Consider the following 14,357-nt stretch of genomic DNA (forward strand, 5'->3'; position numbering starts at 1 on the left):
CCCACAACATTTGTAGTCGCCTTCTGCACAGGGGAAGTCCACACACACTGTGTGGTACCACTTTCCACAGGAGGTGCATTCGATCTGCAAGACTGAATGAGATTGTCAGTCATTGTCTGACTGTTTATTACTAATCACCTGCTGTACATTCACAGTAACTGCCATCTCCTTACAAATGTTTATTAGATTAACCACACTTATACAGACTGTATATAACAGCCAACTCTAAAATGTTTGTTCACAGAGAAAAGACACAGGCAGACTACGCTAACGACATGTGATGTTACAACACTAGTGAAATATTAGTGTCATTTCATTCTTTTCAAAGGTTTATTTGCATGACGCACAAACAGACACAATTGAAAGGTACAAATGTGTTGTGCATGACACGAATTCAAACGTGCTGCAGATGTGTGTCACAGGTTGATCTGGCTGTAGGCTGTGGCACTTGGCCAGAGGTGGCGCTGGTTGACTCGAGTCCATGTTAGTGCACAAAGTAAACTGCTGGCTTTAGCTGTGAAGCAAAAACGCTGAAATCGGAGAAATAACCACGATAACGACGACAAGAGTCTCCCGATCGTTTACTCTTGCTGTCCTGTGAACAACATCGGCGTGGTGTTAATTGTTTGCTGTTTTTAAACACTTTTAAACTTTTTGTTGTTCAACAGCATCAAGACTGACGGAGTGTGTTTGAGATAACCTCACAAGTGTCACAGGTGACACATTTGGCGTTTTTTTGCTGGTTTGGCAGCTCCTGAAGCGCAAGACTGCCACACATCTGTTCGACCAACGCCGGGTGCGGTTGCTGGATTGGGACACAACTAAAGAGTTTCTGCTCATTGCTGTTTGTTTCTCAGTTTTTTGTTCCGGCCTATCTAGAGGTAAGTGTCAAAGTAACATTGATCTGAGTTCATGAAGTTTTCTGTTGCTCTCTGTGAGAGGGGGTGGGAGAAGACCGTTAAAGGCGAGGCTCTCCAGAATGTAGCAAAAACAGGAAACCACAGCTGTGTGTGTGTATAAGTATGGTGTTATATTTGTACCACTATTCCTAACGCACGTAAAAAAAAATTGCAGGTGCAAGTGTTGCATTTTGAGGAGAAATTTATTTTGATCAAAGAAAAGCTAAATTTGAGGGAGCAAAATTCATTGCTGAGTGCAAGAAAAATGTATTTCAGTGTTTGCTATTATCCACACACACACACACACACACACACACACACACACACACACACACACACACACACACACACACACACACACACACACACACACACACACACACAATAGCAGCCCCTCTCGCTCAAGTTTTGCATTTGCGCTTGCTTGCAATGTGTTGCTTCCGCTCTCAACATAGCTGGACTGGCCCGGTGTTCACCGGTGGGCCGATGGAAGTTTTTCGTTTTAAATGGGCCGATTTTTTTTTGTTGTTGTCTTTTTTCCCCTGTAAACAGTGAAAGGTGGGGGATTGGACAGATGCTGGCAGACGTGTAAAAATAACTCAATTGTTTGGTAGTGCCTATGGTGGAGCTTTTACAGATTCAGTAAAATTAGCAAGTGGTGGAGGCCAGCAGGTGGATGAGGGAAAGGGGAGGCGGAGGAGGAGAGACCCGAGGTGGCTGTGTGGGTGCTATGATGTTACTGGTGAACTTTATTTTATTCATAAGGTTAGTTAGTAGAGTCGCCTACCTCTGTAAAAAACGGAATCCTCTGGTATTCAGAGTTAATATTAGGCGTTTGGTATTGAGCTGAAAATAAACGCGATTTGTCCCGTACTTCAGCTACAATAAACAAAGACAAAAAGTTGGAGTTATTCTGCGTCTTTACGCTGTCAGCTGCCTCTTCTTCTCTCATTCTCCCCCCTCCCTCTCCTGCTGCTACTTCAATCATGAAACTGATCAATGATCAGCTGATCGGCGTATCTGCTGCAAGTCCCGTCTCTCTTGCTTATTTACCTCCCATTTTGCGCCAGAAAGAGGAAACTAGCGGAGGTCGCGTTAAACAGCAGAAGCGCCTTTAAACTTGATAAGCAGTTGTTAGAATTTATATAATATTAATATCTAGTATCAGCTGATGTTTGTTGGAGCCACTGCTGCTGGTCATGATATCGGTTTGGATATCTAGTGAGAGGAAAACATGAAGATGAAACCAGGAGATGTCCTTACTGAATCATCAGAGCTGAACAGGTGATGGAGAAACAGGTTTACATGAATGGGTTGAAGAAAAGCTATGAACTGTTTCTGAGAGACAAATAACACCAGGATCCTTTTCTATGTAGCTGACAGCTGGTAACTGTGCAGGGGCGGATCTAGCAAAGTTTTGCCAGGGGGCCGGGTAGGGCATTAACAAGAAAAGGAGGGCACAAAAAATACTTTTCTTTCTTATTCTCGTTTAAAATTTCTCGCTTTTAACAAATAGTTATCCGAATCTTACAACCAAAGTTTTCATCTGATGTCAAATGTATAGAAATCCATTATTGTACATAGTAATTTTTTTCAGGGTCCCAACATAATTTCTTCAGAAGATAGTACTGTACATGATGCCAGTATTTTCCCACATTTTATAGATACTGCACCAGTACTTTGTGTAAAATGGCATCAAAAAGTCAGTTAAGTTTTATTCTTTCTCACCTGTCTTTCTGTCTCCTTTCACTTTTTAAAGGTTGCCATGTTAGAAAAAATATTTTGCCCTGCCATGCTGTTTATTGATGTGGTAAATTAATAGTTTATGAAAATATATCTAAATCTGTCATTTATTATTTTTAATATTTAGTAATAGTCAATGGACAATAGAAATTAAACTCTTTAAATAATAAGTACATTTTTTTAAAGACGGAGACTCTACAGTACGCAGCGGTAGCATCGCTTCCACAATGGAGCCCGCAATCATTTTTTAAGCTCACCTTCAGACGCTTTCTGTGCTGCTGAAGTAAAATCACGTTTTGCCTGCTTAGCAGGAGTTGCCGCGGTGTTATCCATGGATGATGAACAAGGATCACTCAGAAGTGTTCGTCTATGCTCTCGTGTCAGGCGCTTCAGTAGATTACTCGCGCTATTAACAGCAGCCGATAGTTTTTTATCCCCAGGACATAGCTTACATATTACTGTAATGTTCTTGTCTGCTTGTTTCAGAAAAGTGAAGTGACGGGAATATGTCCATTTCATAAAACAGCCACTCGCTTCAGCCGAGTCCAACATCTTCCGCTGTAGAATACGACTACGCAGCAAACTGGCGCGAAATGACGTGCAGCTGCACTACAGCGATGCTAAAGCGGCAGAGTTTACTTCTATGTTTAGAAGATAAATTATTGAAATTAAATAATGATATTCAGCGAGTTTAATTGTTTTACAATGTAACGCAAGTACATTGTAAGTAACTGTAATTAAAATACCTAAAAATGAACAGTAACCAGTTACTCTACTTTTCAGTGGAAAAGTCATTTAATTACAGTAACGCGTTACTTAGTAATGCATTACACCCAACACTGATACCATGTCATAACTGCTTTAAGTCATACAGAATAGATATCAGAGCCTTAAACAGGCTGACTTCTGCTAAATGGGTCAAACTGGGCAGAAAGTCTACAAACACATAACATCCTTATAGAATATGATGTAACACTATAGATCAACTTACCTCAGAACATATAAAGCATATAAACAATTACAGAAATATGATGCAACAAACACAGCAGTGCTACTAATCCAAAATACTCAAAGCTTCATAGAACTGAAACAAACATTTATTTTTAGCTCCATTCTGCTGCTGATACATACTTTAGGTTTCTGAATATTAAACTTGTTTCTGCCTTTCATAGTGTGTAACTTGAAGGCCCTGAGTACTTTCTCCCACACTGAAAACACTGGAATGATAACATTATTTGAACATTACCTAATAAGACTGATTCAGGACAGACAATTAGTGATTTTAAACTTTCCTAGCAGTCCTTCACAAACAGGGAACAGTCTGTCTATTCTCTCCATCTGTCAGCTGCTGCTGGCTCTTCCTCTTCCTCCTCCTCTTCCTCACACACTGCTCCACACCCACTGCCGTGCTATGAATTGTGGGATATATGGGACCACAAAGTGTACACCGGACCACACTTCAAATCTGGGGAAATCGACGGCGCATTTGGAGTACACTGCGGATTGGGACAGCTGTCGTCGCGTCGCTGTGATGTAATAGGTCTCAAAATGCGTATTCCGGAGCGTGCGGTCGCTGGATTGGGACACAACCTATATCATCCGAATTGTCTACATTAGAAGTAATTACTTCCTCTTCTGCCTTTCATAGTCATGTGCGAAATACGGCTGTATAAATGGCAGGCGTCCAGAGAAAGGAAAACAGCGGATGTCGTGCTAAACAACATCAACACGCTTACGCTTGATAAGCTGTTAGAATTTATTTAATATTACTTTGTACTATCAGCTGATGTTTGCTGGAGCCACAGCTGTAAAAGCTGCTGGTCATGAATTTGGTTTAGATATGTGGTGAGAGGGAAACATGAAGGTGAAAGGGAAGCTAAAATATGTCCATTGTGTTGTCAGATGAACATATGAGACACTTTGACTCTTCAGTGCAGTGTGGAGCCTAACAAAGATCTGTTTTGTGTCCCAGCTGATCAGCAGGAGGAGAAGAGTCTGACGGAGCAGCAGAGGAACATTTTCAGCCATCTGGGCTCAGCTGAGTCACTACAGAGGAAACAATGAGCTCAACACAGAAGGTGACAGATACTAGTGTAAAGATGTACTCCAAATATGCCATCAAAAGCTGAAGTACTGATTTAACTTGTTTACTCAAGTGGAAAAGTACGGGCTCTGAAATGTAATCAGAGTAAGAAAGTAAAAGTAGCTCCTTGAACATTTTTACCACATGTTTTTATCCAAAGCTAACTGAACCTTGTGCTTTATTAATGTAATAATAAATTAAGATTAGTAAATGAAGTACGAACTATTTATTTCTAATAAAGGTTCTCTGTTTGAATCAGTTAAGTAGAAAATGAAGGAAAATAAAACATATGTGTATTTTCTGTTGCCTACATTGTAGAGGGTGACTTTGCCTCTAAACAGGAACATGAGCAGGGAAGAGGTTAAAGTGGGATTGAGCAGGTGGGAACCCTAAAATCAGCTGTAGTGGCTCAGCGTGGGGAAAAGAATCACAGCTCACAATAATTTCTGTTGAGAGCTCCAGTAGATTTTCTTAAAGTACAGGCTGTGATCAGCTGACCTGCTGCTCTCTGTGGATGTACACAACTGAATTCAACCAGATGTCAGCAGATGTTTCATGAGCTGTCCTGGCTGGTTTCCATCCTCTACACTGACAGTACACTGTCTTTATATTAGACACTATACTGTTGGTATGAAGGTGGAACTCAGTGAATGAATGTCAGCATCATGAGCTTCAGTTTAAATGAATCTCTGCTACACTTGATGTAATCTAACTGTGACATGAGCACCACAGTCACTGTGCACCAGTCACACACTGTCCTTTACTTTAAATCCATCACAGTTCAGCAAACGAACCTGTTTATCCTGCACTAACCTGCAGAGGATCTTCATGCAGTCTTTAAATAACACAGTTAGTCTGCCTCAGATTGTTTTGCAGCATCTTTCACAATCTGATAAAACATAATGTCACATGTACAGACCCAATATCTGATTTCAACACATGAGGACTTACATGTAAACTTTAATCTCCAGTTGATCACATCCCACTGAGCAGTCCTTCCCTTTAAATCTAACCTCTCTTCTTCCTCTCCTGTCCTGTGTGTCTTATCTTTCTCCATCTCTGAGTGAAGTTAGCTCTCTTTCTTTTCTCTCCCTGTGATGTGCAGCAGCTGGACCTTTAGCCAGCAACACACTTTTTTATTGTCAGTTTGTGTGTTTGCTGATGTTTTTTGAGCTGATAGAAATGCTGCGTTTTAAATTACCTGCCACTTAAAAGATATGAATCCATTTATTCTTGCTCATCTTCTGTATTGCTAGCTGGATGCTGAAGTACCGTGACGGCAACTTATGAGCACCTGCAGTGATTCAGGTGTTGTGCCAAAAAAGAACATTGGTCCACTTTAACTCTTGACTATGTTTTGCACACAGTTTTGCCTCTTTCATCTCTTTTTATGTTTCATACCCTGGTGATTAGTGCACGATCAGGATTGCCTTTCATGTGTTACTGTTTAGGTTCAAATCAGTTTGATGTTTGATGCCTGCAGCGATGACATTACTCTCCTCAAATGGCTTAAACCAAAAGTAACAAGCCTGTTTTAAAAATGTAAGGAGTAGAAAATACAGATATGTGTAGGGAGTAAACGTTTTAAAGAAATCCTGAGGCTACAATCAGACTCTGACATTTTCCTTCACTGAACCAGGCTGGTAACTGTTACATTTGATTTATTATCATTGAATAAATTAGAAAATTATGGAAATATATATAATAGGGAACAGGAACAGGAAATGTAAAAAAGTATAGACCTGGTAAATATTTATATATTATATATGTATACATTTTTATATATCTGTGTACAGCAGGAGGGATGGGCATGATTTTAGTGTTTTTAAAAAGTCATGAATTATTTTTAACAGCAGGTTGGATGTAATGTGTTAGAACTACCAGCAGGTGGGGATAAGAGACCTTTAAGGTGTTTGGTGCCACACTCCACCTTCAGGTTTAAAACTAGTGTTAATGGAGGGAGTTTGAAGGTTGAGTTTGTTCCACAACTGCATTTCACTCACTGCCTCTGTATCTCTGTCACTGCAGGACCAACATGGAGCGAGAAGTCAGCGCTCTCAGGAGGCCGACAAACCTCACAGAAGCAAGAGAGAGAAAAAACACACCTGTGACGAGTGTGGGAAGGGTTTTACTTTGAAGGCTAATCTAAAACAGCATCAGGTCATCCACACTGGAGAGAGACCGTTCAGCTGTGACTTGTGTGAAAAGTCTTTTTCCTTGAAGAGTTCCCTAAAACAACACCAACTCATCCACAGTGGAGTTAAAGCGTACAGCTGTGATCAGTGTGGCAGAGCTTTTACTCGCAGTAGCTACTTACAGGGTCATCTAGTTACCCACTCTGGAATTAAGGCATACAGCTGTGACATCTGTGGAAAAACTTTCAGCCAGAGAGGGAACCGAAATATACACCTACGCATTCACACCAGACATGATGTGTACTGCTGTGAACAGTGTGGCAAATACTTTGCTACAGACACACAGTTACAACGACACATGTTTACCCACACTGAGGAGAGACCTTATAAATGTGACCTGTGTGAGAAGACTTTTAAATCTCCACATTACCTGAGACAACACCAACAGATCCACACCAGAAAGAGACTCTACAAGTGCAGTTACTGTGAGGTATGTATTTATATTGTTATCTTGTCATTTTAGCCTGACTGTTTGGAACAACTCTGCTCATTAACCTGTGTTAGCATGTTAGCAATTCTACTGCATGGAAAAGCAGCTCTGAGTGATTATTCAGATTTTCATGTCAGTTATGATTTTAGTATTACTGTAGTATTATGGTGGTAGTATTGTAGTTATTGCAGCCCAGTAAACTGAGTGTGTTAACTGAAACAGTCAAATGTAATTGGACGTCTGCAGAGATGCTCTTTATTTCATGCGACGTTCAGGATAAAAATGTTGAAGGACTGACTTACACTGTCTTTGTGTCTTTGTTTAGAAGCAGAGCGACACAGATGGATCCAGATCTCAACCCTGTCATCACTGTGGTGGTGGGAAAGACTTTCGTTGTGACCTCTGTGGAAAAACATTCAGTCAGCAAAACACCCTTAAAACACATCAACGTAGACACACTGGAGACAAACTGAAATACTGCAAAGAATGTGGGAGAAACTTCATCACATCAACTGAGTTAAAACGACATGAACGGATTCACAGTGGGGTTAAAAAGCACCTCTGTGATCAGTGTGGGTCATGCTTCACCACTGCAAGGGAGCTTAAAAGACACAAACGAGTCCACACAGGAGAGAAACCATACAAGTGCAGACACTGTGACAAAAGCTTCTCAGATTCAGGTAATCGTAACAAGCATGAACGTACACACATGGAAGGAAACTACAGCTGTGACCAGTGTGACAAGAGCTTCAGGAATCTCAGTTCATACTCCACACACAAACGATCCCACGTTACTAATAAACTGTTTCACTGTTACCAATGTGCCAAAACATTCACCTCATTGTCTGCTCTGTGCAAACATCAGCGTGATCACTCAGGGCTGAAATCACTCCCATCACTGGATCACAGTGAATCTGCAGAGACAGAAAGATCCTCTGGTTTCAGTGTCAGACTCAAAAAGCTTGAGATCAGGCTCCACAGAGTTCAGATAGAATCATTTAAACTTGTGTTGAACTGAACTGGTTGCTGGGCTGAACTTCTACATAATACAGATTTACATGGGATCTTATTTTCTGTTGTTTTACTGAGTCAGTTTTGTCCTTTTTTCTCTGTCCTGGTTTTGCTCGTCTGTAAATAATTGAAACTCAGTCAAATAGTTCATTGTTCTCCAGCAAAACGTTTTGGAAACTCATGTTTAACCTTTAAAACTCTGACATGTTTTAGCACACAAGGCTTCATCGGGGAGTTCACTCATGATTGGACCATGAGAATAAAGGCTTTTAGTTCTTTCAAAGAGAGTCTTGGAGGTGTTTGATGTTTCTGTTTTTTCTGAAACCACCTGAAAGAAAAAACATTTTTCTTGCTTTATGTAGTGTGGAAGTTTTTTAATGTTTCTTCATCTGTGATGTTCTTGAATGTGTTGACATGAAGATGGTACAAATAAACTGTCCTTTTAGCTTTAGCTCCTAATTTATTCATTATTTATGGATGTAGCACAGCAGCAGTGTCTTGATTAACACATGGAGGGCTCAGGATCTGATGGTAAATAATGTTTTGTGTCCTTGTACACATCGTACAGCTCAGCTGTTCCACAGATGTCAGGTTTACACAGTGGGATGGTTTGTAAGAACGCAGCTCTCCTGTGGATAAATCCTTACTCTTAGCCTCGGGACCTCACACAGTCCCAGCAGGTTTGGTCAGAAGATTTATCCCTTATACCAAAACTTCACTGAGTCTCCTTTGCTGTTTTCACAAAGAAACGCAAAGTGAAGACCTGAACTTACAATGTTTTAATTAGGTTAGCAGATTCAGTGGACTTTGATCAGTTTTTTAAACAATATCTTTTAACTATTTTTTTCATTTTCACAAATAGTACACAATTTGTTGCGCAGTGAGGGGTGGTGAGGGAAACATCAGACTTCACTCTATCTTAAAGTAATTGTTTTATTATCTCTTGCCAACATCATACACATGCAGACAGTAACTTTTCAAAATGGCTCCCAATCCATTTCCTGCTCCCTTTAAATACTCTAAAGACACACCTTAATACAGACTGGCCTATAGAAGAGCTGCAATTGAGGCAGGCTTCCTCTTTACTGGGAAAACAAGATGGCCACCACAAAGGTAACCTGCAACACTTTGTTACTCAAATGCTTCCCAACATTACTCACTACCCCCCCCCCCCCCTTCTGGTCGACACATCTCCGGCAAACGGGAAAGATAGTCAGCAATAAGATTGTTCTTACCCGGACAATGCTGGACGGTGAACTGGTATGGCTGGAGGGCTAGGCACCAGCGCAGTATCCTCGCATTCTGATGTTGCTTGGAGTGCATCCACACCAGGGATCGGTGATCCATCTGAAGAATAAATTCTCTTCCAAGGAGATAATATTTCAACGAATCAATTGCCCACTTAATTGCCAGTCCTTCTTTCTCTACTGTAGAATAGTTTTTTTCCCTGTCAAACAGCTTCTTACTTAAGAAAAGCACAGGTTTTTCTTCACCAGCTTCTCCTTGAGCCAGCACTGCTCCAAGTCCAACATTAGAGGCATCTACCTGTACAACAAATGGTTTGGAAAAATCCGGGCTTTGCAAAACAGGGGCTTCAGAAATCTGTCTCTTTAAACATTGGAAGGCATGTTCACAGTCGTCATTCCACATCACTTTAGAAGCATGTTTTCTCGTGAGATCTGTAAGAGGGGCTGCCAAGGTTGAGAAATGGGGAATAAACCTCCGATACCAGCCAACCAAGCCCAGAAACGACCTCACTTGCTTTTTGGTTTTAGGTCTGGGAATTGTTCGTATAGCCTTTACCTTTTCAACTTGTGGCTTTATTTGTCCATGGCCAACAATGTATCCTAGATACCTCACCTCTTCTTGTGCCCAGGCACACTTGCTCACATTCAGAGTCAAACCAGCCTCCTGGATCTTTGCCAACACAACCTTTAGATGCTGCAGGTGTTCCTCCCAAGACTCACTGTAAATCACCACATCATCCAGGTAGGCAGCTGCAAACTTTGAACAACCATTAAGGACAATGTCCATCAACCTTTGAAAAGTTGCAGGTGCCCCATGAAGACCAAAGGGCAACACGGTGTACTGAAATAAGCCCATTCCTGGAATTTGGAAGGCTGTGTATTCTTTACAGGACGGCTCTAAGGGCACTTGCCAGTAACCCTTACACAAATCTAAGGTTGTAATGTATCTAGCCTTTCCTAGTCTTTCCAGTAGCTCATCAATCCGTGGCATCGGATACAAATCAAAACAGGAAATACTATTTAGCTTTCTCATGTCTGAACAAAATCGTAGTTGAGGGGAGTCTTTCTTTGGAACAAGTACAATGGGGTTTGACCACTCACTCCTTGAGGGCTCAATCACTCCCAGTTCCAGCATCATCTGAACCTCCTTCCTCAATGGTTCCACCATCCGTTCTGGTATCCTGTAAGGCTTAAGACGAAGAGGTTTTGTGTCTTTCAAGATGATGTTATGTGTTATGACATTTGTTCGCCCCGGTGTGTCTAAGAACAAAGATGGAAAGGATTGCCTCACCTCATTCAACTGTTGCCACTGATCTTCAGTCAGATGTTCAGGAGGGTCTTCAGATTTGGGCATGCCTCTGAATGGGCTCATCTCAGCTTCTCCAACCTCCAGAATGCCACTGTCTTCAGGCCGAACATCTTGTACCATCAGGATTTGCTTCACACCTGCTTCTGGGGCATTTCTTTCATGATACTCTTTTAACAAGTTTACATGTAGCAGTTGCTTTGATTTGTGTTTCTCTGGACAAATGACCTCATATGTCACTGGGCCGGTTTTTCTGGCCACAGTATAAGGTCCTTGCCACTTAGCCAGCAACTTACTTGGTCCAGTAGGCAAAAGTACCAAAACTTTTTGACCAGTCTTTAGTTCTCTCTCACAGGCATGCTTGTCATACCATACCTTTTGCTTTTGCTGCGCCTTCTGCATATGGTCTCTAACCTGTTCTCTGTATGTTTCCAGTTTGTCTCTCATCTGCAGTATGTAGGAAATGATGTTCATCGTCGAAGCCACTTCAGTAGACCCCGGTGCCACTCCAGCCACCCAGTTCTCTTTCAGCATATCCAGGGGGCCTCTAACCTGCCTTCCATAGAGCAGCTCAAAAGGGGAGAAACCAGTTGAAGCCTGTGGTACTTCTCTGTATGCAAACAACAGAAAAGGCAACCATTTATCCCAACCTTTGCCAGTATCATCAATAAACTTTCTCAACATTTGCTTTAATGTACCATTAAATCGTTCCACCAGACCGTCCGTTTCTGGATGGTAGGGAGTAGTTCGAATACCTTTTACACCAAGTTGGTCATAAAGAGACTTTATCAAATGTGACATAAAACTGGTACCCTGATCTGTCAGGATCTCCTTTGGAACGCCAACTCTGGAAAAAAGGTCTACTAAGCATCGAACAATGTGTTTGACCTGCAGAGAACGCAGTGGATAAACATCTGGATATCTTGTGGCATAATCACAAATGACTAATGCATATTTATGACCACTACTGCTCTTAGGTAAAGGACCTATGATATTCATAGCTATTCTCTCATAAGGTACATCCATTATTGGTAATGTTTGCAACAGGGCTCTGTCTGAAATTTTGGTAGGAGCCACTTTCTGACATTCATGACATGTTTTGCAGTAGTCAACCACATCTTTGTACAATCCTGGCCAGTAAAAACGTTGAGCAACACGATTGTAAGTCTTTGCCTATCCTAAATGTCCTGACCATGGTACAGTGTGGCCCAAATGCAGGATTACTGATCGGTACTCTTTTGGTACAACAAGTCTGGGTTTCTCCATGTCCGCTAGATACAGAAGTTTATCCTTTATTATGAAAGGTTCTCCAGTTACACTTTTAAGCCCTACATCATTTTCTTTTCCATCATCCACGTTGCATGCTTTCTTAAAGAGAGGTTTTAAAGATGAATCATTTTCCTGTCTTTCTCTAAAATTATTGGGAAACTCCCACTGAAGATCAATAGGTGGAGACATTGGTAAGGTTGGTTCTGGAAAGTTTGCCCTACCACTGTTTTTATTTTTCTCCTGCCTACGTTGTCGTTTTGTTTTCCTGAGTTTACTCCCTCCTTCAAATAAGTCTTCATCTACATCAGGCAGTGGTTCTAAACCCCTTTTCATTGAACGAGTGACAACAGCACAGGAATAGGCTTCAGAGTTATTATGAACCAAACTGTCTAAGATTGGTAAGTCTTCTCCCAAAATGACATCATATGCTAACTGATCCAACACTCCTACAGTTAACATAAATACTTGGCCCTCAAGTTCAATAGTGACATCTGCTGTTGGATAATCTTTTTGACACCCATGAACACAAGTAATATTTACAGGTTTGTTAAAGTCAGGTAATACATTGCTCAACATAGAAGATTTAACCAAGGTTTGTGAGCTACCAGTGTCAGCAAGAGCCTTTACTGTTCGGCCATTTATTGAAACATCTACCACATGTTTATGTGGCACTAAACCATCACCAGTAAGTTCCCCCTCAAGACCTGTGGAGGGAACTACACACAACTCTACTGACTTTGGTTTTCTTAGGGGACATAAAGAAGCTTTATGACCAGGCTGCTGACAGTAATAGCAAATGAGGTTGTACCTTTGACTGCAATGTATAGGCTTCTTACCACCCCTAGTGTCCAAGCTTTCAACACTAGTCACCCCTGGAGGTTTTACCTCCCCAAACCTTGGTCTCCCCACAGTCATCTTTGACTTAGAAGGTTCACGATGAGCAGCTAGGTAACGTTCAGCCAGATCTGCAGCTTCCTCTCCTGTCTTTGGGTTGTTCTCTTTCACCCATGTGCTGACATCTGACTGCAGCACGCGAAGAAACTGTTCCAAAATAATGGTTTCACCGATCTCTTCTTTGCTCCGACTGTCAGGACGCATCCATCGCTTATAGAGTCCCTTTATCCGATTGTAGGTTTCACGCACACTCTCTCCCATGGGTACACTTTATTACATAACATAATAAAGTGTTAATAAATAAAGTACAGAACAATAAAAAACAACCAAAAAACCCCCACCAAACAATCCAAAAACAAAGCAACAACAAAAACAAACAGACTGAGAACTAAGCACAAAACAAAACACCAGCTCAGATCCACGCAATCAATCAATCAATCAATCAATCAATCAATCAATCAATCAATCAATCAATCAATCAATCAATCATTTAATCAAGTATACAATACAGTACAATGCCTGTGGTCCCAGTACGACGCAGTTTCAAATTCATTGCTTAAAACCTACATCGAACATCCCTGGTTTAAAGTCAACGTTATTCACAATAGGGGTGAACACAGATGTTAACTTCAACCTTCCCGTCGACATACCAGGCCTAAAGTGTATTAAGTGTGATTTGATTTTTTCCTAGCTTGAACTAATATCTTCAAAGTTCTTAAAGAACAGTAAGACCCTTAATGGATACTTGTCAGCGGTTGTGTGGAGGCGAGGAAGAGATGACCCAAACGCAGGACTCACTGTGCAGGGTGATGATGATTTATTGGAATGAGTGGATAGACAGAGCAGGAACAAAAGGACCAACAGACTGAAAGACTGAATGGCTGGCTGAACTGAACACAGGCGGGAACGACAACATAACATCAACAATGACACGACAAGGAACAGGTGGAAACTGAGGGTTTAAATACACTGGCTAATGATAACGATTAGGGACCAGTGAGAACACAGCTGATCATAATAGAACTAATAACACACAGGAACCAAACATGAAAACAGGAAATGTGAACAGGTGAATAAACTGAACATGAAACAACTGAAAACACTGACTGGGTGAACACCCAGGAACCCTGACAATACTTTAAAAGAGAAGTTTCAATCCCCAACCAGATAGAGTGTGAGTTATTTGTGACCCAGTCATGAATATAGCACATGTGAGTACTCAATTGATATGTTCTAATATTTGGTAAATCTAGACCCCATACTGAACCTGGGAGTTGTAG

General features: G+C 41.2%; 1 protein-coding gene across 2 annotated transcripts in view; it reads left to right on the forward strand.

Moving 5' to 3' along the window:
- Positions 1–8,812, forward strand: part of LOC146662555 (uncharacterized) — a 36,060-nt gene extending 27,248 nt beyond the window's left edge. Inside the window, exons 1-4 of one of the 2 annotated variants that reach the window (XM_085419261.1) lie at positions 351–881; positions 4,615–4,720; positions 6,754–7,350; positions 7,676–8,812. In XM_085419261.1, coding sequence (XP_085275387.1) covers positions 4,703–4,720; positions 6,754–7,350; positions 7,676–8,368 — 1,308 coding nt within the window. In that variant the 5' untranslated portion in view covers positions 351–881; positions 4,615–4,702 and the 3' untranslated portion in view covers positions 8,369–8,812. Of the gene's footprint in view, positions 1–350; positions 882–4,614; positions 4,721–6,753; positions 7,351–7,675 lie in introns of those variants that run through there. The other variant, XM_085419262.1, reaches the window with a different exon arrangement.
- The last annotated feature ends 5,545 nt before the right edge of the window (positions 8,813–14,357 follow it).

This window comes from Rhamphochromis longiceps, linkage group LG9 (genome assembly GCF_057381845.1).
Source record: "Rhamphochromis longiceps isolate RC_006_pf linkage group LG9, R_longiceps_female_GT1.1, whole genome shotgun sequence".
In the NCBI taxonomy this organism is placed as follows: domain Eukaryota; kingdom Metazoa; phylum Chordata; class Actinopteri; order Cichliformes; family Cichlidae; genus Rhamphochromis; species Rhamphochromis longiceps.